The sequence below is a fragment of the Maylandia zebra genome, linkage group LG4, assembly GCF_041146795.1.
Source record: "Maylandia zebra isolate NMK-2024a linkage group LG4, Mzebra_GT3a, whole genome shotgun sequence".
Lineage (NCBI taxonomy): Eukaryota > Metazoa > Chordata > Actinopteri > Cichliformes > Cichlidae > Maylandia > Maylandia zebra.
In genome coordinates this window covers 33300675-33325278 of record NC_135170.1, presented here as the reverse complement: position 1 = coordinate 33325278, position 24604 = coordinate 33300675, and the positions used below count along the sequence as shown (strand labels likewise).

At 40.8% G+C, this 24604-nt stretch overlaps 1 protein-coding gene across 1 annotated transcript; it reads left to right on the top strand.

Annotated features, from left to right (window-relative positions):
* Nucleotides 1-1371: 1371 nt before the first annotated feature.
* LOC101481850 (myosin heavy chain, fast skeletal muscle-like) lies at nt 1372-24491 on the top strand. Its single transcript, XM_076883437.1, has 39 exons — nt 1372-1585; nt 3676-3809; nt 3882-4038; nt 4182-4209; nt 4317-4428; nt 4518-4610; nt 4753-4816; nt 5114-5212; nt 5291-5394; nt 5475-5613; nt 5692-5810; nt 7870-8019; nt 8089-8259; nt 8342-8651; nt 8790-8851; nt 9377-9464; nt 9554-9671; nt 9766-9889; nt 9968-10104; nt 10183-10438; nt 10522-10764; nt 11577-11753; nt 11830-11975; nt 12051-12141; nt 12239-12628; nt 17705-17831; nt 17910-18028; nt 18113-18309; nt 19103-19286; nt 19367-19532; nt 19622-19746; nt 19833-20141; nt 20960-21163; nt 21245-21370; nt 21459-21629; nt 22593-22697; nt 22799-22894; nt 22981-23115; nt 23314-24491. The coding sequence occupies exons 1-39, from the start codon at nt 1372-1374 to the stop codon at nt 23335-23337; spliced, it is 5814 nt and encodes a 1937-aa protein (XP_076739552.1). The 3' UTR covers nt 23338-24491.
* The last annotated feature ends 113 nt before the right edge of the window (nt 24492-24604 follow it).

The following is a 24604-nucleotide window of genomic DNA, read 5'->3' as shown; positions in this document are numbered from 1 at the left end:
ACACGTTCCCCCAAGGTGGCTGACTGTCACCAACTTTAGGAGTCATCTGGGCCAAGAAGCATCTAAATGTGAATAATTTAAGCATAATGCATAGTGCCACTGAGTTAGACCCAGAAACCAATGCCTGCCAATATGTTTGTATTAAGGTATATCCAAAAGTGATTTAAATGTAGAATTATTATTAATTATTAATCAATAATAATTGTGTCTGGGTTATTAATTACATTTTTGTTTGACTTTTTCTTTAATTATAAGCTGTTTTTTCTATCAGGTGATGCTTGATAAACTTTTATTTAGTGCATAAAAAATAACAAGCATTAACCCGCCTTGCTCTCCAGTTCTCTAGTATGCAAAAATACGCTGGTATAAATAAAATGTTTTTGGAATGCAAAGTGACAACATTGAACAGGCATGACGAGAATGACATGATAACCTTTGAAAAGCATTTTATATGTATTAATGGCACATGTAAATCTGATAGAGTGCAAAAACAGATAATATACCATTTAGAAAGCCATATTTTTGACCTTTTGCTAGAATATATCAGTATTTGCTAGTCTTACATTGAAGATGTGATGGTCAGTGCTACTGAGATCATAGATTACACTTCTTTGATGCACGTGCATGGACTGTACTTTAAAAGAATGGAATGTGATGAAATATGATAAAAGGAGAAATAACAGTGTTCTTTAATCTCTCTTGACTTTAAGCCAGTTAATCCAAACAAGGTGCTTTGGAGGTGAATGAGCAGCTGGTCGTTGAGTCCAGTATGAACGTGAAAGTCACAATACATCATGCAGACAATGTTTATGTCCGGTTTATGCCCATTAATAAATACAATGACAAATTCTCCCACTCCAAATCAAAGCTGTCACGCTGAATAGCCCGATTAAGAGATTCATCATGCGTTAAATGTGACGCGCGTCCTGCAGATGGAGCCGAGACAGGTCTCGACAGTATGGAAGGCATGTAAAAATAGTTCTTGAGGATCATCACCTGCTGCTGCTGACATGTTCTTATTACCACAGCGAGATCCTGTGCCATATTTAAGTGTCAAGCAGAGATCGATAATGCAGAGAGATTGACATTTGGACAGAGTGACATTGCCAAGTTTGGAGCATCCGGTTTGCTTCAGCAGCATCTCGATAAAAGGAGTTTCAACCTCCTGCTGGAACCATCCATCTACTCTTCTGGTCCCTGTCAACAGTGCTGACTCAGGACTGCATTTGTTTTTTTAATCACTTGTTGCCCTGTCATTTTTAACTGAACTGGGTCTAGATACCTGGTGGGTGAGAAAATACAGTCATTCTCTCGCAAACTATTTTTAATTTCCTGACGTTCCTTTTTTCTTTTAAAAATTCAGATATCATCATGAGCACCGATGCTGAGATGGCCCAGTATGGGCCGGCAGCTATCTATCTCCGGAAACCTGAGAAAGAGCGAATTGAGGCTCAGAACCGTCCGTTTGATGCCAGAACAGCCTGCTTCGTGCCCGAACCCAAGGAGCTGTACATCAAAGGTGTCGTCCAGAGCAGAGAAGGTGGCCAAGTCACCGTGAAGACCGAAGCTGATGAGGTGAATATTTGTGCACGCGGCGTCGTCGTAGGTGGCAACTCTAACCTTAATCCATGAAGGAAAAGGCCAAAATTAGTCTTTGTGTGTCAGCTATAAATACTGTTTTCCTTGTTTCCTGATTGCCAAGACTTTGGAGAACAACTGAGTAAGAAGAGAAATGACATAGTCTGGTTGTCCAGGGCCAGGGTTAGGGTTTTAAGATAAGATAAACCTTTATTAGTTCCACTTGTGGGAAATTTTTTGATCACGGCAGAAAGTGGAGAGTACAAAGTTAAGAGCAGCAAAAATTAAGAATCTATAGAATAGAATGAGATAAAATAGAATAACATACTGCACAAAACAGAATAAAATACTATGTTGTATCAGAAAAATTGCACTCGGTAATATTGCACATCAGCGAGACTAGGCGATGGCTACCATGGTGTATTGGATGTGTGTGTGTGTGTGTGTCTGTGCTCATGTGTGGTCATCTGCAAAGTCTTTATTGTGGCGTCTGACAGAAGTTAGAAGGAAAGACCTCCAAAATCTCTCCGTCCCACATTGTGGTTGCTGCAGCTGCCACTAAAGGAGCTGCTCAGTGCTGTCAGAGTCTCCTGCATGGGGTGGGAGATGTTGTCCAACGGGGATGACAGCGTAGCCACCATTCTCCTGTCACTCACCACCTCCACTGGGTCCAGAGGGCATCCTAGAACAGAGCTGGCCCTCCAGATCAGCCTGTTCAGTCTCTTCCTGTCTCAGGAAGGGTCACTGAAGTTATGTCAATGACCCTCCCAACAGTCCGTCAGACAATTTGTTTTGGAGCACAAAGACAAAGTCAATGCACGGCCAGCATGCATGACACTTTTCAAGCCTTCTGCACCATGTGATGCTCCACCAAAGCAGTTAGAGTAGAGAGAAAGCGAGAAGAAGGAAAAGAAATAACAGAGGAGAGAAAAGGTTGCACGGATAGAGGTTGGTAATGCATTCAGTGTATCACGCATCCTCATCTCCCTCCATCACTCCTGCAGGGGAAGGAGGGAGACAATAGTAAAGAAAGGTCAAAACTTCTTGAGATAGAACAAAGATGGAGGGGTGAGGGTAGCGAAAGGGTTGGAGTGAGGAGGTTCCCAAAGGTCAGTACCACTTAGTCCAATTCTGAAAAAGGTTAAGGTCAAAGATGAAGAAACCAGCAACACGTAAATCCAAATGTGGCAATATGTATACATCTACTACATAAACATACATATACGTAAAGCTAAAAAATGTCATTTTTTAGAGGAGAGTTTGAAATTATTTGTCTTATCCACTGTGTAACATTTTGTCTATGAGCATTTTCCCCAAAATAGTGTCATAATCTTTTTTAAAAAACAGTGAAGGTTCCTTAATGTTTGCTGATTTTTATGCTGTGTCCTTCTGGATACAAAGCAGATAGAAAAAAGTTTCAGTTTTGTTAGATCTTCTTTAAAAATGTTTTCATCTTTCTGCAACCATCGCTGTCTGATTTCCTCTGCTGACATTTTAGTTTGAACTGTCCTTTGTTGTCTTTGCAAACACAAAACGAGGTCTTCCGAGTTCATTTTGTGCTTCTGCAAAACTTCTCAGCTGCAGATATTTAAAGAAATAATCTCCTGTTCAGAGTGAAAAGGAAAACATGCGCATTTAGATGATAAACCTAAAGCAGAAATGCTCTTCTGCTCTTCCAGGTTATAAGAGAATCTTTTTCTTTGAAGTTTTTTCTCACATGATACCAAATTTAATCACATTTAGCAAATGATTTAGCCGTCTCCTTTGGGTGGTTTTTCCACTGTGTCAGAGCATAAACACACCAGGCAGAGGTAGTTTATGCCACGTGTGCCCACTGAGAGATATCATTTGTTAAAAATTAGAACATAATGAACCTCACAGACTAATAGCACAAGAATAACTTTGGCTATTTTTCAGATTTAATCACATACAATCAAAACACAACTACAACAGAAGCAAACGAAGCCCAGCTCAGTACAGCTAATAAAATAAAATAAAATATTTTGCTTTTCTGATTCTTTGAGTTTTATATTGTGCTGAATCTCATCACTCCTCTTTCCTTTTCTCTTCTCCATCCACTCTTACAGATTGTAACAGTTAAGGACGAAGATTGTCTTCCCATGAATCCTCCAAAGTACGACAAGATCGAGGACATGGCCATGATGACGCACCTCAACGAGCCCTCTGTGCTGTTTAACCTCAAAGATCGTTATGCGGCGTGGATGATTTATGTAAGTAATAAACGACATTCTCGTCTCTCTATATGACTCGCTGATTTGTCCCACTTATATTCTCCTCTGCAGACCTACTCTGGGCTCTTCTGTGTCACTGTGAACCCTTACAAGTGGCTGCCAGTTTATGACCCACAGGTGGTGGCAGCCTACAGGGGGAAAAAGCGCATGGAGGCCCCGCCACACATTTTCTCTGTCTCTGATAATGCATATCAAAATATGCTTACAGGTGAGAAAGAGAAAGACTTTCTGTGAGCTTTTAGAAGATTATTAAAGACAAACCAGCAGTTTACATGGCTGTTTTGTACAAATTTGTACTTTAGTACAACTATATTTATTTATTTTGTACTATATTTATGTTCTCCCCAACAGATCGTGAGAACCAGTCTGTCCTGATTACGTGAGTCTGAGCATGGAAGCTAAAAACGAGCCTCATATTCCAAAACATTACAAAATGAAGTGCTTTTATTGACCGACTTCAAGTATTGTATTATTCTGTCTTCACAGTGGAGAATCTGGTGCAGGAAAGACCGTCAACACCAAGCGTGTCATCCAGTACTTTGCGACAATCGCAGTGTCCGGTGGTGACAAGAAGGATCACTCTGCTGGAAAAATCCAGGTACTGATAGTAAGACAAGAATCCAGCTCATGATCCGAAGCCTGGATTTAATACCAAATCCCAAACATGGTGCTGGTCTTGTTTTTCAGGGGACGCTGGAAGATCAAATCATTTCAGCGAATCCCCTGCTGGAAGCCTTTGGGAATGCCAAGACTGTGAGGAACGATAACTCCTCAAGATTTGTACGTTTTTAAATCAGCGAAAACTGAATAGTGAAAGATGTGTAATTTAATTGTTTGGTGGGTTTTGGTGGATATAAATCCAATGGATGACATTTGTATTATGTTTTCTTTGAGGGTTTTCACAGACTTTATGTTTTTACAGGGCAAATTTATCAGAATTCACTTCGGAACTACAGGAAAACTGTCTTCTGCTGATATAGAAACTTGTAAGTTTTCTTTTACGTAATTGAGTCATCCTCATATAATGGCAATTTTATTTATATAGCACATTTAATTACATGCAATCTCAATGTGTGTAACACAATAGACAAAAACATGAAAAGTTTACAATGACTTAAGGTCGTTTAAAGAAGTCAAAATATAATAAAACAAAGCAAAAACAAACAAAAAAAAAGATTTAATTTGAGGAACAGTTAAATGAGTTGCAAACATATATACATGCTATCTAAACAACATGTATTAGATGGTCAGGATTGTTAATTATTTCCTGTAAAACCATGTAGATCTGCTGGAAAAGTCCAGAGTGACTTTCCAGTTGTCTGAAGAGAGGAGCTACCACATCTTCTATCAGATACTGACCGGGCACAAGCCAGAGCTTATAGGTAATGTGAGCATATTAGGTCTTAAAGCATGATTTAACTTTAAGACATTTTTATAAGAAATGTTCTGCTTCTCCTCAGAAATGCTCCTCATAACAACAAACCCGTATGACTTCCCCATGATCAGTCAGGGGCAGATTTCTGTGGCCAGCATCAATGATATAGAAGAGCTGGTGGCCACGGACGTGAGTCAGCTCTGCAGTTCTAATCATTTGCAATGACATACAAATTTAAACTTTAGCTCATTATTTGTCATGTTTCACAGACTGCCATTGACATCCTGGGCTTCAGCAGTGAAGAAAAAGTCTCCATCTACAAACTGACTGGCGCTGTGATGCATTATGGGAACATGAAGTTCAAGCAGAAGCAGCGTGAGGAGCAGGCCGAGCCCGATGGCACTGAGGGTGAGTCCTTCTGCCTTTTCATTATCAATAAACACACCATGAATGTCTTTATGTCAAAGAAGTCCTTCTGTCTCTCAGTGGCAGACAAAGTCGCCTTCCTCATGGGGCTGAACTCTGCCGACCTGCTGAAAGGACTCTGCTACCCCAGAGTGAAGGTGGGGAATGAATATGTCACCAAAGGTCAGACAGTCCCTCAGGTACAGTAACAGCATAAAGACTCTTAAAGCGTGATAGCTTGGACTGATAGTTTAAATTACTGCACCAGAGGGTTGGGAATGATGCAAAGAGAAGTGTCGTCGCTATCCTCCTCACATCAGCTGGAAAACAAATCCTGTGATCAGAGTCAGATCTGTGTGAAGGGCATGAATGTTTCATAAGAACTGTCATCTCCAAGGACTCCAAGATAAAACACAATGACAAAAATAAAATAGAAAATGAAAAGTATGCAAAGATCACAGTACAAAGATTTCTAATGGACTTTAATGTGATGAATCCTGTTAGGTGCTGGTAACATGTTCACTGGTTCCCATTATTCCACCTAATCAGGGAGATTCGGTGTTTGATCATCCCTGTGAAGTTCATTTCCACTACTTTGCTGAATCAGGGATAAGCTTCAGAGCTTAATAAAATCTCTTTGGATTTTACATTTGTTTTGGCAGATAGAGTTGTCTGCCTCACTTGTTAGGCCCCCAGGTGGAATTAAAAATACTGATAACATTTTCCAGTCTAAGATAAATAGCAACTAATGATTGCAACAGTTGTACTAACTAGACTGTCAAGGACTCACATTTCTCTGTGTAAGAAATACATAATGCGGATTCAAGGGCTTAGACAGAATACAGCTTTTTTGTAGGCATAATCTTCCTGCATTTGTTTGCTTGGGCACCTTTCTATATACATGCAAAATAGCAAGAAAAGAAGAGCAGCGCAGGTGAGATGGACTGCAGTTGGATGCCAATTTACTAAAGTAAAACGTCTCAAAGCCCCATCAAAAACAACATTAATTGGTCTTTGCTCGAGCAGAACTGCTTTCCGAGTCTGACATTTAAGTCAATCAGCACCTGTCAAAGACTGAGTCCTTATAAAGGAACTCAAAATAAGCTTCTTTCAGACCATATGAACAATTCCTTTAAAGTCCAGCCACAATGATGTCATTGCCATGTATTAAAATGTCATAAAGTGATGTTAGTGTAATGTTCTCCCCAGTCATACAGTTATGCTAAACGGTGGCTGGAGACTGCTGCACAAAATTATTGCAACCTTGTATAATGAATCTAAAATGGCAGTAAGACAAATCAGTGTGTGATTGAATATCAGCTTGTAATTTTAATGCAAGCTGTTTATGGTAATTTGATAATTAACTATGATAAATGTGCAAAAATATCAAATCTGTTGTTGTCTACATACACATAAACTATTATTTATAGTCAAGCCAGAACACCATAGTCCTGAAACAGAAACTATTCCATGCACAGTGACACAGTTGCTGCAGGACAGATGCATAACCATATATAACCATAATACAGTCAGTTGGTCCAATATTACTTTTAAGAGACACATTGAAGACGAGTTGCACTCATTGGTGCACGCTGACTCAGACTGATCGAAACATTTGCCAGCTTTTATGAATTTGTCAATCATTTCCAAACCTTCACCAATACAGTCACTGGGCAACTACTGATTTTTCCTAGTCAACAGGAGGTTGCCCACCTATTTGGTTTCCTCTAGTGTGACCTAGCTTACAGCTCTTGGACTATGTCCTTGTGTAATTAGCAGACAAATAAAAATGTATCATCTGGCAAAAACTACACTCAAAAAAATTGGGGGGGATTTACTTTAAAAAGTGGTTCCACACAAATGTGTTAAGGAAACAGTTTGGGTTTACTTAAGTTATTTGTGTTATTTCAGTGAAATATTGTATTATTGCAGGTTAACTCAACTGATTTTCATTGAGTCGGGTCAAATTAATACTAACACTAATTTAGTGGGTTTATTATGAGTTAGGAGTACAAGAGGATTCCTCAAAACCAACAATAGTGATGTTTCATTTTTTTAGTGTACAAAATCACCCTGCACTGATGTCAGTGTCCCCTTAATGAACTGGCTCACTAGCCTGAACATTATTATAGACTGGATAAAGTGCAAGAAGCCCAGATTACCTTGGTATACTTTCCTTTACAGCCTTTAGCTATCTGTAATTGTATTTTTTGTTTTTCCCACACAGTATTTTCTCACCTACTTTGTATCACTAAAAAGGTCGCCAATGCAGTCAGTGCTCTGGCCAAATCTGTCTATGAGAAGATGTTCTTATGGATGGTCATTCGGATCAATGAGATGTTGGACACAAAGCAGCCAAGGCAGTTCTTCATCGGTGTGTTGGACATCGCTGGATTTGAGATATTTGATGTAAGTTTCGACTCTCGCAGTCAAATATACTCTCTTTCCTATTTGTTGAATTCTGGGTTCTTGTTGTAGTTCAACAGCATGGAGCAGCTCTGCATTAACTTCACCAACGAGAAGCTGCAACAGTATTTCAACCATCACATGTTTGTGCTGGAACAAGAAGAATACAAAAAGGAGGGGATCGACTGGGAGTTTATTGACTTTGGTATGGACCTGGCAGCCTGCATTGAGCTCATTGAAAAGGTGGGATAAACATTCTGATATAAATGCATCAGATTTCATTTTGGACACCGTATCTCATGTGTTTCCATTATGTATTCAACAGCCAATGGGCATCTTCTCTATTCTTGAAGAGGAGTGCATGTTCCCCAAGGCCTCAGATGCTTCTTTTAAGAACAAACTCTATGACCAGCATCTTGGCAAAACAAGTGCTTTCCAGAAACCAAAGGTTGTCAAAGGCAAACCTGAGGCGCACTTTTCCTTGGTGCACTATGCCGGCAGCGTGGATTACAACATTAGCGGCTGGTTGGAGAAGAACAAAGACCCACTGAACGAGTCGGTGGTGCAGCTGTACCAGAAGTCATCAATGAAACTGTTGTCGTACTTGTATGCCTCTTTTTCCAGTGCAGAAGCAGGTACATTATATCTGCTTCACACACAGAAATAAACTTCCTGAATCTGAAAATCAGTGGGAACTTCAAACCTTAGACATGCAAACTAATATTTCTGTTCCTTCTTTGCAGAATCAGGTGGTGATGCTGGAGGAGGCAAAGGTGGAAAGAAGGGAGGAAAGAAGAAGGGAGGCTCATTTCAGACAGTGTCTGCTGTTTTCAGGGTACAGAAGTGATCTGTGGAAAGTTAACTTTCACTGTTTTGATTTTTAGGGGTGGTGATCCTCCAGTAAGCAACACAAATTGAATACTAATGACTTGTTGGGTTGGTCTTAGAGAAATTTGTGTCCATAATCGTGGCAAAGCCTCCTCGTGTTGTTGTTTTTTAAGTTGTTAGTCTAATGGATGGGATATCCCTAACTCTTGTTTTCAGTAAAACCAAAACATAAAAACTGCTCATTGATCAAATCTGCTCAAAAAGATTCATGTTCAGGTCAGGTCGCTGACATCACTCCACTTGACAAATGTTGGCTTTTTGACAAGTTTTATAGAGTCTCTTTTTGGATGTCAAGGACCTTTAAATTTGACCTCATTTCCCAAGAGGACGAGTCCGCGATTCCTTTTGATAGTCTCATTTTCCAAATTATGTGTGCCTGGTGTGAATGCTGAACTGAACTGATTTTGGATTATTTGCACCTTTATTCTAAATGTGTGATAACCTCAGAGATCTGGTAATTGTTCTTCTGCAGGAAAATCTCGGAAAGCTAATGACCAACTTGAGGAGCACACATCCTCACTTTGTCAGATGCTTGATTCCAAATGAGATTAAAAAACCAGGTACACATGAAAGAAAACACTTATTTAAGACAAAAATAATGCAAATTATTACCTGATTATTATAATCTGTTGTGTCAACTTCACTGCAGGTGTAATGGACAACCACTTGGTCATTCACCAGCTGCGCTGTAACGGTGTGCTGGAGGGCATCAGGATCTGCAGGAAAGGATTCCCCAGCAGGATCCTTTATGCCGATTTTAAGCAGCGGTTGGCACTGATTACAATTCAAAAACAGCTAATAATGAGCATTTAACTAAATCATTAGTGTTTATGATTGCTCCCATTTATCCACATCCAACAGATACAGAATCCTGAATGCCAGTGCCATCCCAGAGGGACAGTTCATCGATGGAAAGAAGGCTTCTGAGAAGCTTCTTGGTTCGATTGACATTGACCACACACAGTACCGGTTTGGTACCACAAAGGTATTTGTCCAGAGTGCTGTGAAGTTCTAAAAGCTTTTAGGTACAAACTGATCTGTTCATACGCCATAATGTTTGCAGGTATTCTTTAAAGCTGGCTTACTCGGCACTCTAGAGGAGCTGCGAGATGAAAAGCTGGCCTCTCTTGTGACCCAGACTCAAGCTCTGTGTCGTGGCTATCTGATGAGAAAAGAATTCAACAATTTAATAGCACAAAGGTGGCCCATCATTACAAATACTCCTCAGTAATCCTAAAAAACAACCACTGCAGGGAATAAAAACTGTATGTTTTTCAGAGACTGCATCTGGATTCTCCAGTATAACCTGCGCTCGTTCATGAATGTCAAACACTGGCCATGGATGAAGCTGTTCTTTAAAATAAAGCCACTTCTAAAAAGCGCAGCAACTGAAAAGGAGATGGCAACAATGAAAGAAGACTTCATCAAGTGTAAAGACGATCTGGCAAAGTCAGAGGCCAAGAGAAAGGAGCTCGAAGAGAAAATGGTTTCTCTGTTGCAGGAGAAAAATAACCTCCTCCTGCAAGTACAAGCTGTAAGTGTCAAATAACATCCAGTCAGTCAAATCAGAGTTCACGCACTCGTTTTTAATGCTGGTATATCATTTCATTTTCTCAGGACTCTGAAAATCTTTGTGATGCAGAGGAGAGATGCGAAGGTTTGATCAAAAGCAAAATTCAACTGGAGGCCAAACTCAAAGAGGTGTCGGAGAGGCTGGAGGACGAAGAGGAGATGAACGCAGAGTTGACCGCCAAGAAGCGGAAGCTCGAAGACGAATCTTCTGAGCTTAAAAAAGACATCGATGACCTGGAGCTCACGCTGGCTAAAGTTGAGAAGGAGAAACATGCTACCGAAAACAAGGTTTGTGATTTTTAATGGACGTTTTAGTTTTGGTGATAGGGAGGAAAAATCTTCTGTGAATTGTTCTACATGAAGCGTTGTCATTGTTGATGTCGATCAACCTGATCAAACTTAATGGCAGTTCATGTAGAAACCATCAAGTTGGTGGATTTATTTTGCACAATCTGCACAAATACATGAGTGGTATCAGTAAAATGCTTTTCACCTTGCCTTTTCTGCTTTTATATAGATCAAGATTACCAAAAACAACAAGGGGCTGCCTTGTCGCAGCTCTATGCACTTAGACACCACGATTGCTAAGAGCTAAATGATAATGTTCGCATGTTTACAGCTGCTTTTTAGGTCCCAAGATCTTCTACCAGCAAGTCTCACAACCTCGTGAACATCTTAGATCTAATCTGAAGCCCGGATTCAGTCCAAAGCGGCAAAATGGGAACAGAGACATTACTTTAGTTTAGTGAGACATATTTACCTTTATTCATCAAAGGACCGCTGCGACAAATGTTATATATTTGACTTTTATTCAATATAACTCAAAGTGCAAGACTGAACACAGGAAGTCATCAGGAAAGTACAGAGCTGAAGTGTAGTTTCACAGATATCGCCCCCTGGTGGCCATTTAAATGTATGCAGTGTTTTAGACCAAGAAGTTAATGCCCGTCCTTCACCCTCTATTAGTGCTCTATTAACAAAGTCATGTGACAAAAATCCATCTACTGTTTCAGTCTAGGAGGACTCACTCATTGTGTGCTCTAGGATTATTTTCTGTTTGTACTCTGATGTTCATAGCGGTGACCTATGACCTATTGCAGGTTAAAAACCTGATGGAGGAGCTGGCTGGTCAGGATGAAAACATGACCAAACTCAACAAGGAGAAGAAAGCTCTCCAAGAGGCTCATCAGCAAACACTGGATGACCTTCAAGCAGAGGAGGACAAAGTCAACACTCTGACCAAAGCCAAGTCTAAGCTGGAGCAGCAAGTGGATGACGTGAGCTGGTGTGACTACTTTCAGACCCTGGTGTCGCTAAATATCTCAATTAACTTTGTGCGATTTGCTTGTAAAGCTTGAAGGTTCACTGGAGCAAGAAAAGAAGATCCGCATGGACCTGGAAAGAGCTAAACGGAAGCTCGAGGGGGATCTGAAGCTGACGCAGGAATCCCTCATGGACCTGGAAAATGACAAACAACAAGCTGAGGAGAAAATTAAGAAGTAAGCTTTTGCAGTGGTTTTGTGTTCAAGTGGAAATGAACTGATTAAATTCTTCATATCTTCTTATCTTCACAGAAAGGAATTTGAAAACAGCCAGCTGCTCAGCAAAATTTCGGACGAGCAAGCTATAAACAACCAGCTCCAGAAGAAAATCAAGGAGCTCCATGTATGAAGTTCAGAGTTAGACCATAAATTAATAACACTGTTAGAAATGACCTGTTTAAGTCTCGGTGATATCGTGTGTTGTGTTTTTCTGCTTTCAGGCTCGCATTGAAGAATTGGAGGAAGAAGTTGAGGCCGAGCGGGCGGTCCGAGCCAAGATCGAGAAGCAGAGGTCTGACCTCGCCAGGGAGCTCGATGAGATCAGCGAGAGGCTGGAGGAGGCCGGAGGAGCTACCGCCGCCCAGATCGAGATGAACAAGAAGCACGAGGCTGAGTTCCTCAAACTGCGGCGCGACCTGGAGGAGTCCACGCTGCACCATGAGGCCACGACGGCGGCTTTACGCAAAAAGCAGGCAGACAGCATGGCTGAGCTGGGTGAGCAGATCGACAACCTCCAACGAATCAAGCAGAAGCTGGAGAAGGAGAAGAGTGAACTGAAGATGGAGATTGATGATCTGGCCAGCAATATGGAAACTGTTGCAAAAGCAAAGGTGATGTTGCGGAACTCCACTTTTTCATCCTTAGGCTTTGCTCAAGTAGTTCAGCCACAGTTTTGAGGATATTTTGCTTATTCGCCTTATTCTTATGCTTCAATCATGGCAGGCGGGTGGAGCTTCTGAGAATATCATGTTAGGTATATTCAGTCTCGTCAACATCATATCCGGTCGTTAAGTGATGATGTGACGAATCCTACTTCCGGGCCTAAAGTAGTCTGTGTTTAATATGGCTTTTGTGTTGTTAACATGTTTAATGTTTTGTATTTTCTTCTATTTAATCTCAAAAAGCTCCTAAAACAGTCAGTGATCACTGTTGACCTCCCTCGGCTTTTATTACCACTAATCATTTATTTAAGCTCAGTTTTTAAAACCTTAGGATGTAACTACAGCCCAGCCCATGCAGCAGTATATGAATGACTAACCTCGTATTGTGGATGGATTATCTCAGTTGTTCTCCTGGCTGAAGTTTGGTCCTTTTACAGCATCCTGCCATGCGATTACATTTGTTCCTGATAGGGTTGCCAACTCCCTGAAAAATAAATAAGGGACACCTCGTGGCCAGGGCCGGGCAACCCAGTTGTCTTCACCCTTCCCAGTGTGGTAGCTCTTTTTTTTGTGTGTGAAATTATTTTTTTAACCATTTGACTTGAATTTGATTTAAGCAGATGCATATTCTTTGTGATATGACCATATGGGAAACAAATGATCATTTAGCCATTTATTTTTAGCTCAAAATGACAACATTAACACAGTAAAACAGGTCTCCTTCTTAAACAGAAGCCTGTCATGCTTAACTTTTGAGAATATAAGTAAATCTTTCTTTAAAAGAACTCTGCCCTGCTTAACTTAAAATTATATAAATTAATAGAAAGCAATACAACAAAAATATTCTTGTAACAGTGCACATATAGTGCATTTAGTACAATTGGCTTCAGTTGAGGTATTATTTCAGCTTTTCTAATGCTAATCAGCTGCTCCTGTTTGTAAACCCGCTTGTTCCCATGATTACGCATCATAACTCATCATCATTATTAATCTATGTATTACTTTTATGTATTAGTGATCTATTTGTTGTAATCATCTATCCTTGCAGTTGTTTATTACACTAAATAAATTATATTATCACACTTCTGGCCACATAGCGCTGATATTCACTGCACATGCCCATATTAACCTTAACCAGAGGGTTTAAAAAATAAACCAGTGTTTACATACCATATCTGCTTCTGCCGTGGCCTGGTGGACAAAAAAATGGTTAAGGGTTCCCCGAGCTTTCACGCCCCTCATGTTCTTCATGTGCCCACCACTAGAAGCATGCCTATGGAAAAAGTGCGCCGGCACACAGTGCAGTGCGCTTTATAGGTGTTATCGTGCATGTTCCCAGCCCAGTGGTTTCCTTTTCCCATTCCTCCCTGTATTTATTAGTGTGAATGCTTGAAAAGCATTCACAGTATTGTTCTTCAAATCTTTATTATTATATATTCCGTACGTTTTTTGGCATCTAACTCCTTCAAAACCGTTCAACTTAGAAAAACCATTCAAACACCGTTAGATTCCTCTTCTTTTGGACATGACTGCTTCTACTTTTCTCATTTTTAACATTTATATTTTTAATTTTATTCAACTTTATTCAACAAAAATTTCCCATGTATTTCAATGGGGAGACCCTTCAAATTCTCATTCAACTTACTCATTTTTAAACTCTTACTACTTCCACATACATTGACATAGAGCCACCATTCAAACTTTAAAACGAAGACAAGACATTCAACTATTCAACTTGTATTTATCTTTTCAATATCTATTATACTTTTTCTTCAGTTCCAGTTTAAGTTTCATGATGTTTTTTCACCCGTTTCAGAGTTTATAATGGGTGTGTATGGGACGGAATGTTGGGGCTAGAGTGAGACAGCTCAACTGCTAGAGTGAGAGGAGCAAAAAAATTAATCTTAAAATCTTTTTTAAAACTGCTGCTGTGTCCGCAGCGTTTGCGCTACAGGTATGATTTTACCCTCAAAACGTAGCCATCGCTGTCCTCTTTCATCCAATGTGTTTACTATTGTACTAGGTGTTGTGGTTCTTTCATAAATGTCACCAATGCACAGCCTCCTCCCTCCAACTCTTCCATAGACTCTAATGTTAAAATGGCTCAGAAGGTTCGTTTGAAAATCAGAAGAGCATGGTGTCTTTCCACTGTCACCACGTCCATATAATAAACTCCACAGGCATGAAAACTGAGAATTCAGTAGACTAGACATTGCTGTCGCTCACAGTGAAAGAATTTTGTCAATACGACTTTTACTTTTCATTTGGGAACGATTTGTTTCGGCCTGACTTTTCTGTTCATTTTAAGCAGCAAAAGTGAGGCGCATGTCTGTGTCGTGTGTATGGAGCCATTGGGTGCGGTCACTATAGCAACCAGGCTCACACCTGCCTGCTTAACGAGCTCTGCCTGCCACTGTACCAAGATTCATCTTAAGCACTTCTCTTTCAACTGCTGCTGTGTCCACAGTGTTAAAGCCATCATTTTACCCTCAAAACGTCGCCATCGTTGTTCTTTTTCCAACATCTTGTCTTTCAAAGCTCAGAGATGTAAACTTTTTAAACTGTGTGGGTCCAAGTGGAGGGATCACATTTTAGTCATTCAGTGATTCAAAGAATATGACCTTTTAATATTCTTTCAGATGTTTTCTGACTCTAAATGTTCTTTTCTCATTTCTTAGGTTTTTCTAATTTACAATTAAAACATTTTCAGCTTTTTTCCAACTTCTTCTTCTGTGTAACCTTCAGCTTTTAGCAGTTCAGCACTTTTGTTTTCAGGTTAAATTCGGGTTGTTGTTTTTTTATCTCATTCAAGATTTTTAACTTAAATTCAGTAATTAATTCATTTCAGTGCATACATTCAGATTCAAGCATTCACACTGCAGTTTCTTCAGAAAATGCACTTTCTAGTTCTTATTGTATTCTAATTTTTGCGTCATAACTTTTGCACTGTCCACTTCCTGCTGTGACAAAACAAATTTCCCACGTGTGGGACTAATAAAGGTTATCTTATCTTATCTTTCGCAGCCTTTTTTTCTTTCTCTGGGCGAACAAACATTGCTGCTCTAATGCTGGGCTCACACTGTGCGATTTTTGGCCCATTTTGAGACGATTTTTGAGTCGTGCGACCGATTTGGTGATCGGCCCGATTTTGGCCTTCATCGTGCGTCGTGTAGTATACGTGGGGTAACGAGAAGCGATTAACACCTCGAGCAGCTCCCGATCATCAATCGCTCGTGAGCCGCTCACACTGCTCACGCGCAAACAGGTAAACGTCGGTGAAAAAGACGGTGCAGCTCGGCTGTGCGGCGTGTGATCTGGACACAAGCGATGGAGGCACAACTTGTAGAACTTTGGAAAGCTCATCCGAGCCTTTTCGATGTGGCCTCACAAAATGATCACGACCACAACAACCGTGAAAATAGTTGGATTTACATTGCTGCTTAATCACAGCTGCCTGATCAATGTTTTTCATTAGCAATTTAGCAAAGTTGATGGTGGTGGTGTGTCTGTGTGAGTGAAAGACAGAGGGAGAGCGAGCGACAGATTTTCTGTTATAACCTTCATGTTATGGAGGCACAGTGTGAGCACTCAGGTCGCATCAGAGCATCGGGCGGTATAGTGTGAGACCTGCATCGTGACCTACCAACTTCTAACCCCTGCGAGTCAATCGTGCAGTTTGAGCAGGAGCTGAATAACGTGACTGAAAAAATCGCACAGTGTTTGCCCAGCTTTAGGTGTACTGTCGTCCGAGACTTGCACCGCAGTGTCGGCGTTTGTTTCCCTGTTGGCCATGCTTCTTGTTGTGGTCATCTGTTGTCTTCCGGTATTTTCTCCGTAAGCGACCTTTCCTCGACCAATGAGATGAGCGGTAATCTGAATTGTCATACTCGAATCGATTACGGGACAAAGTGCGTCCCTTATTAGCTCAATACGGGACGTGTACTTTTGTTTCTAAATACGGGACGATTCCGTTTTTTAAGGGACGGTTGGCAACCCTAGTTCCTGACCACCGAGAACACTCACGTTAACTTTTATCGAGTGGAAAAAAAGTTAGCTTGTTTATATTATGCTAACATAGCTGTGTCACGTAGCGGTCACGTAGCACATCATTATATACCAGCTAGCCAAACTTCAGTAACCCTACAAACGTCACTGCTGTTTAGTTTTCTGTCTTCATTTATGTTGGAAGTGATAACAGAGCTGTACGTTTGAATTTGTTTCCAAAACCCCGCAGTCAGGACATGCTATATTGTATTTAGATATAAGCTAGCGAGCTAACTCCCTGCTAACTTCTAACTCCGTTAAATGTCATAAATTCCGTTTTCATGGATGCCTGGATGTTAAACTCAATTGTTACACCTGGTAGAGCAGAACGCTGATCATTTTATTAAAGATGAAAGACTTTAGACAGTTTTTCAACTCTCAGTAATGCCATAGTGATCGTTTGATATATCAAATCAAATCACTTTTATTGTCACATCAAATGTGCAGGCACACTGGCACAGCACATGCGAGTGAAATTCTTGTGTGCGAGCCCCACAAGCAACAGAGATGTGCAAATACAACAACACAAACGAGCAAAATACAAGAATGGCCAACCTGAAACTAATAAATATATGTACAATATATAATAGTGTATGCATTTCTGGATGTGTATACTAAATATTTTCCTACGTGTGTGTGTGTGTGTGTGTGTGTATACACATTTTTACAAATTAAATAGTAAAAAATATATATATATATATATGGACCATATATGGACCTGCAGCGGAGTTTAGGCCCAGACACGGCTAGTGACGTCAGACTTAACGACCGGATAGAGAAGAAAAGTAGAAAAAACCTCCCTGAAACAGAACATTTAGGGCACCCTGAAGCCTGACCTTGAGTTAAAACTGTGCTTTTAAGAATATATAAGAAGAAAATAATAAAGCATACTATAAGTCCATCTTAATTAGTTTTAGTGTGACAAGAGGAACAGTTTTAACAGCTTGAATATCTCATTTGTGTTCATTTATATTCTCACAGGTCAACCTGGAGAAGATGTGTCGCTCACTCGAAGATCAACTCATGGAGCTGAAAACTAAAAACGATGAAAACATGCGGCAAATCTCTGACCTTAGCAATCAGAGAGCCCGCTTTCAGACTGAGAACGGTAATTCCTCCTTTTATTGGAGTCGATAAAATGACAGAGCCTTAATTAAAAAGTTCTTCTCTCCTTTGGCTGCTGTAGCCGAATTATCCCGACAAATGGAAGAGAGAGAAAGTCTCATCTCCCAACTGACAAGAGGCAAACAGGGATTCACAACACAGATTGATGAGTTGAAACGAATGATAGAGGAGGAAACGAAGGTAATCAGCGCCCACACCTGCAAACAGCTGGTTTACTTTACTCTTTTCACGCACGGTGTTTCATATTGATGTGTTCCTCTGCAGGCAAAAAACGCCCTGGCTCACAGTCTGCAGTCAGCTCGTCACGACTGCGATCTCCTTCGGGAGCAGTACGAGGAGGAGCAGGAGGCCAAAGCCGAGCTGCAGCGCTGTTTGTCTAAGGCAAACTCGGAGGTGGCACTCTGGAGGAACAAATATGAGACTGATGCCATCCAACGCACCGAAGAGCTCGAGGAGGCAAAGTAATTAAACAACGAGAACGGATCAGTGCATCAGGCTTTGACTAAATATCGCTCAGTTTTAAGCACTTTGATATAATAATGAGTAAACAAGTAAATGCACATTACTACGGTATTCATAATTTATTTTTGTTTCCAACAAAGCACAACACTTAATTTTCCACATCATCATTAACAAGAAAGGAAAAAACTGTAACGTTTCCTCCATCCATGACAGGTTTTCTAAAATGTTCTCATGTGATTAATTGTGGTTTTCAATCATTTTTCAGGGAAAAGGCTGAAAGACCTGTTAGATGTGTTTCACTGTAAATTATTACAATTAGAAATGGAAAATTACAATAAAATCAAAATGTTAAAAAAATCATACATGACCCCATAAAACTGGAGCTTTAAGGTAAAGTCTGGGCTGCAGCATTTTGGAACAGCTGCTAATATTTGATTGGTTGCAGTAAAGTTAGTGAGTCTAGTCTACATGAGACAAAAGTATGGAGGTGTTGAAAGTGCTGAGGAAGAATTATACCGTGCTCATGGCTGGATGGCCTCTCGCCATCTTTATCTTCACAGAGGAGGGTCCTGGATTTGAACCCGGAGTTTCTCTGGGAGCTTTGATTTCTTAGTTAATGCTGCCTAACCTTGTGATATCTAGGGCCCTCTCACAGATGACATTCATAATCTCCAGTAGTTTGCTTCCTTGTTAAATAAAGGCTGAAAAAAAATGTGTCCTAAAACACAACACAACACACAAAAGAAACACTAAGACTTTTTGATTTGAAACAAGCGGTTTTACTTCTGACAGGAAAAAGCTTGCCCAGCGTCTGCAAGAGGCTGAAGAACAAATCGAGGCGGTGAACTCAAAGTGCGCCTCTCTGGAGAAAACTAAACAACGGCTTCAGAATGAAATGGAGGACCTGATGGTGGATGTGGAACGATCCAACAGCTTAGCTGCTACACTAGACAAGAAGCAGAGAAACTTTGACAAGGTATTATGTATTTATTATATTAATTATCACACACATATTACAGCATTAATTCTGACCAGCGAATGTCTCCCTGAGCTCAGATTCTGGCTGAGTGGAAGCAGAAGTACGAGGAGTCTCAGGCTGAGCTCGAGGGAACTCAGAAAGAGAGTCGATCTCTGAGCACCGAGCTCTTCAAACTGAAGAACTCATATGAGGAAGCTTTGGATCATCTGGAGACGGTGAAGAGGGAGAATAAAAACCTGCAGCGTGAGTCAGATCAGAATGTTTTGTGTGGATCAACAACTTTAAAAGAGTTTTTTGGAAATTTCTTGCAATTCTGATTTTCCAACACATAGAGGAGATCTCAGACTTAACAGAACAACTTGGGGAGAGCGGAAAGACGATTCACGAGCTCGACAAATTCAAGAAGCAGGTGGAAACGGAGAAATATGACATGCAGGCTGCGCTGGAAGAAGCTGAGGTATAACTCAAAAGGAAGTGAGGAAAATCAGAAAAATACTGCATTCTTACCATTACAGTGTGAAACGCAACCGAAATGTTTTTAAGGCTTCCCTGGAGCAGGAGGAGTCGAAGATCCTGCATGCACAGATGGAGCTGAACCAGATGAAGGCTGAAGTCGACCGGAAATCAGCGGAGAAAGACGAGGAGATCGACCAGATGAAGAGGAACCATCAGAGAGTGTTGGAGTCCATGCAGGCCACTCTGGACGCCGAGGTCCGCAGCAGGAACGACGCTCTGAGGGTGAAGAAGAAGATGGAGGGAGACCTGAACGAGATGGAGATCCAGCTGAACCATGCTAACAGGCAGGCAGCCGAGGCTCAGAAACACCTGAGGAACATTCAGGGGCAACTCAAGGTACAACCACACATTAATACTTTTATAACATTCACGAAAGGGGTTTTTTTTTCATGCAAAACTTTAAGAACTGGCTGAAATACTGAAAGCGTGTTTGCAAAAGCAAAATAGAGACAGGTTTGGAAGATAAGAGTGGAGTAACAAGAGTCTTTGCATATAAGTTCCATGCAAACTGCAGGCAGCCGCAGCAATCAGACATTTTTGCTGCAGCATCCTCTTAGCAACCAGTTTCACCTCAAGCAGCCACTCACCAGTCTGAGAATGAACATTTCTCCCTAGCAACCGGAGGTTTCCAGAAGGTTGCCGACGGGTCTCTAGGCCTGTGTGGCTGAAGCTTGAAGAGCCAAAAATTAGACCAGGGCACAATTTTAGCTCAACAGTGAAGCAGGCCAAATGAAGAAACCCAGATTCGATTCGAGACCCTCTCTCTCTGTCACCTTTTAATACAAACAAAACCTAATAAAAGTGACAAAAGCCCAAAATAATTCTTTCTCGGATTAACATGAAATACAAATGTTAACATGTTTCACTCGAGCTCCTTTGGTTATCGCTTTTTTGATTTAAAGACACCCAGCTGGAAGACTGCTGCCACTAAATGTTTATGTTACCGAACCTGAATATCAGTTTAGTTCACATAGGAACCTGCCTCATACGAATAGGAAGCTAAATTAGCTTAAGTTATAACCAAGCTGATGACCAAGCTGTTCCATACACTGTAAATTGTGACCTGATGCTCAAGTTAGACAAGTGTTGGTCAGTGAGATCTCTCAGGTGGGCAAAGACAAATTAACTGGACGCTCACCTGAATGCATTTCCAGGATGCCCAAATCCACCTGGATGAATCTGTGAGAGGACAGGAAGATATGAAGGAACAAGTAGCCATGATGGAGCGCAGAACGGCCTTGATGCAGGCCGAGATCGAAGAGCTTCGAGCTGCTGTGGAGCAGACGGAGCGCAGTCGAAAAGTGGCTGAACAGGAACTGATCGATGCCAGCGAGCGCGCGGGACTTCTGCATTCTCAGGTAGGCTGCTCACCTGTTCAACAACCCATTCTGACCTGCGGGATTTACAGGTCACAGTCTTTTTTTAATTATCTTTTCCAGAACACAAGCCTTCTAAACACCAAGAAGAAGCTTGAGGCGGATGTAACTCAGCTTCACTGTGAAATAGAAGAAGCTGTTCAAGAGGCCAGGAATGCCGAGGAGAAGGCTAAGAAAGCCATTACTGATGTATGACGCTCTTACAGGGCTTTTATTTGAGTTATCACACGTTTGATTATCATAAAGATGTGATGTGCTCATGGTTCGGTGTCTCTAGGCTGCCATGATGGCGGAAGAGCTGAAAAAAGAGCAGGACACCAGCGCTCACCTGGAGAGGATGAAGAAGAACCTGGAGGTGACGGTGAAAGACCTTCAGCACCGATTGGATGAGGCTGAAAACTTGGCCATGAAGGGTGGAAAGAAGCAGCTTCAGAAATTGGAGGCTAGGGTGTGTATGGCTATGAAATTACATTTTAACAATCCACGAGCTTCGTTGCAGACTCTATGGGCATCAGTTAGCATGCTAAATGTTTGTGACTGTATTTGTCTGGAAGGGTTCCCACGAGAAACCCTCATCTGTCTAAAAAGAGCAGGGCAGCGTGGTTTAGGTTTGCAAACGTGCAGCTGAACAAACTAGAAGACTTCGGGAACAATGTCCTTTGGACCGGTGAGACTAAAATGGAGACGTTTGACCATAGTGCACAAAACCAAACACCCCATAGCAGCTTTTAGCACGGGAGTGGAAGGCTGTTGATTTGGGCACCTTGCAGTCATTGAGGTGATCATGAACTCCTCTTTATACCAAAGTGTTCTAGAGTCAACACATTGGTACAAAGAGGAGTTCATTGTCCTAATGAAACAGGGCAATGGTCCAAGTACAGCAGCAGCAAATCTCCAACAGAACAGCTGAAGAATCAAAGTGGTGCAATGACCCAGTTCAGACCTAAACCTGACCGAGTTGCTGTGATGGGACCTTCAGACAGCGGTGCATGAACCAGTGCTGTAAAATTCAATGAACTGAAGCAACATTTTAAAGAAGAGTGGGCTAAAATTCCTCCACAGCAAATTGAGGGACTGACCAAGTTGTTGCTGCTGAAGGAGAGTCAAACAGCTGCTGAATCATGTGAATCGTTGCGTCTTTGCTTTCATTAGTTACGACACGGTGTAATATTTCACGTGCTGCTGTGCATCTGAGGTTGTATTTAATTCATTTACATTTTTTATGTCCTGACATGGAAAACCTCCGACTTTAAAAAGGATACACTTTTGTTTTCACATGAGTGTACTGAGCATGAAAAGTGTGCTGTTAAAGTTGGTTGCAAACATTTTTACACATTTTCAGTTAAATCAAAGCCCTACAGAAAACTGAAAGCTCACTGTAACATTAAAATCTACTTCCTCACGTCTCCAGGTCCGCGAGCTGGAGAACGAGCTTGAAGCCGAGCAAAAACGTTCCACTGAGGCCATCAAAGGAGTCCGAAAATATGAGAGGAAAATCAAAGAGTTAACCTATCAGGTAAAATTAGCTGGTGTTTTTAGCAGTTAAGAAAATGAGAATGGATATTTGTCTTTTCTTGTCTCTCCTGTTTGTAAGAGATGTTCATCTTGTGTTTTCAGTCCGAGGAAGACAAGAAAAACAACATTCGGCTGCAGGATTTGGTGGACAAACTCCAGAGCAAGATGAAAGCCTACAAGCGACAAGCTGAAGAAGCTGTGAGTGAATCACTGTCGGCACAAATATATTCAGAGATACAGTGAAGTGTCAGAGCGCCATCACACTGAAAACAATTGTTCCCCAGGAGGAGCAGGCCAATGTGCACATGGCCAGATTCAGGAAGGTTCAGCATGAGCTGGAGGAGGCCGAGGAGAGAGCTGACATGGCCGAATCTCTGGCCAACAAGATGAGAGCCAAGAGCCGTGAAATAGGCTCGAAGGTACTGCATTCGATGTAGACTGTAGCTACGAGTGTTTAGCTGTTCCTCTGAAAGAATAACAGGCATACACTCCCCACCATGTTAGGTTTAGGGCAGAAATATGACAGAAGCAAGCACTCTGGAAAGTAACAGCTTTGTGTTTTCTTATAAATGGTTAAAAAATGTATTGTTTTTTGCATCAATTTGCTTGTTTTCCAGGCCCAGGAGGGACAGGGCGAGTAACAGAGTGCACTTCACCAGTGCAGATATATAAAAGTTCATCGATTCTCACATTAATACCATAGCATGTTAACACCTATTAAAATAAACACGGCTTAACGAGTGGCATAAATTCTCTAGATGCTTTAGCTTAAAGTATTTATGTCTCAGAGTAATTAAGCGGCTTATTTAACACTTATAACTTCTCACATAACCACAGCTCCAAAGTTGATGACTTTAATTGAAGGGGACACCTGTGGGATTGATTATATAACATCAACATCACTTCATTTAATTGCTGGCATGAAAATATAAGACGCTGGTCTCCTGTTTTCTAAAGGTCAGCAGATGCTTTCAGTAATTACAAATCAACACTAACACTTATACACTTCTAACTTTACACATTTGAAGCTTATAAGATGCCACTTAGAGACATTTAGGATAATAAATTTGTGTCAAAATAAAAGAAAAAAGGGGGAAAGGTGTTGATGCTGTTTTGCTCCATGTACCAATTTCATTCTTAAAAAATTTACACAAAAGCGTTTTTTCTCTGCCAGTAGCTGCAGATCAGAAACAAGAATTAAAAACTAGTCCGCAGATGTTTCCCGGTTTTGTAGGAACATATCGTTTCTTTGGTCTAGCACATAAATAGAGTTTGCTTGGATGTGCGCACATTTGCTCTTGTCTTTGAAATGCATGTAAGTAACTATTAATATTGAAAGTGTGCAGAATGGAGGCTGGAAGATGCATTTATGAAGCATTTGGTTACAATTTTCCCACCTTTCTATCAGTGATCAAGATTTTGCTCCTGGGTCACTTTTCAGTTTCATCATTTTTGGTGAGAAAAGTGAACCAGAGTGCAATGATTTAATTTATATACAAATTATTTTATAACTTCTCAGGATGGCAAATGATAACATGCAATAAATGTTTCTGTAAAATTCTGAACAGAAATAGAAATATTGAACTAAATTTGACTTTTTGTTATTTTGACACAAATAGCATCCTGTAGAATTTCAGCAGCATGATGCTAATCTGCACCAAGCAGCTCGTTTTAGCAGAACTAAATGTTTAGTATCCAGAACTTCCAGCACGTCTAGTCTTTCCTTTTTGTCCCAGTGACAGCCTCTTTTTCTTCTTCTTCTCTGGTCTTACCTTTTGTCTGTCTTCAGTTTTAGAGCAGCATTAAACAATTTTAAAATCAAACCTACTTTGTCTCATGTTTGCTCCGACTCATTCAATCACAAGGTCTCAGTTTTTATTCCATATGCATCAATAGCCATTTGTATTA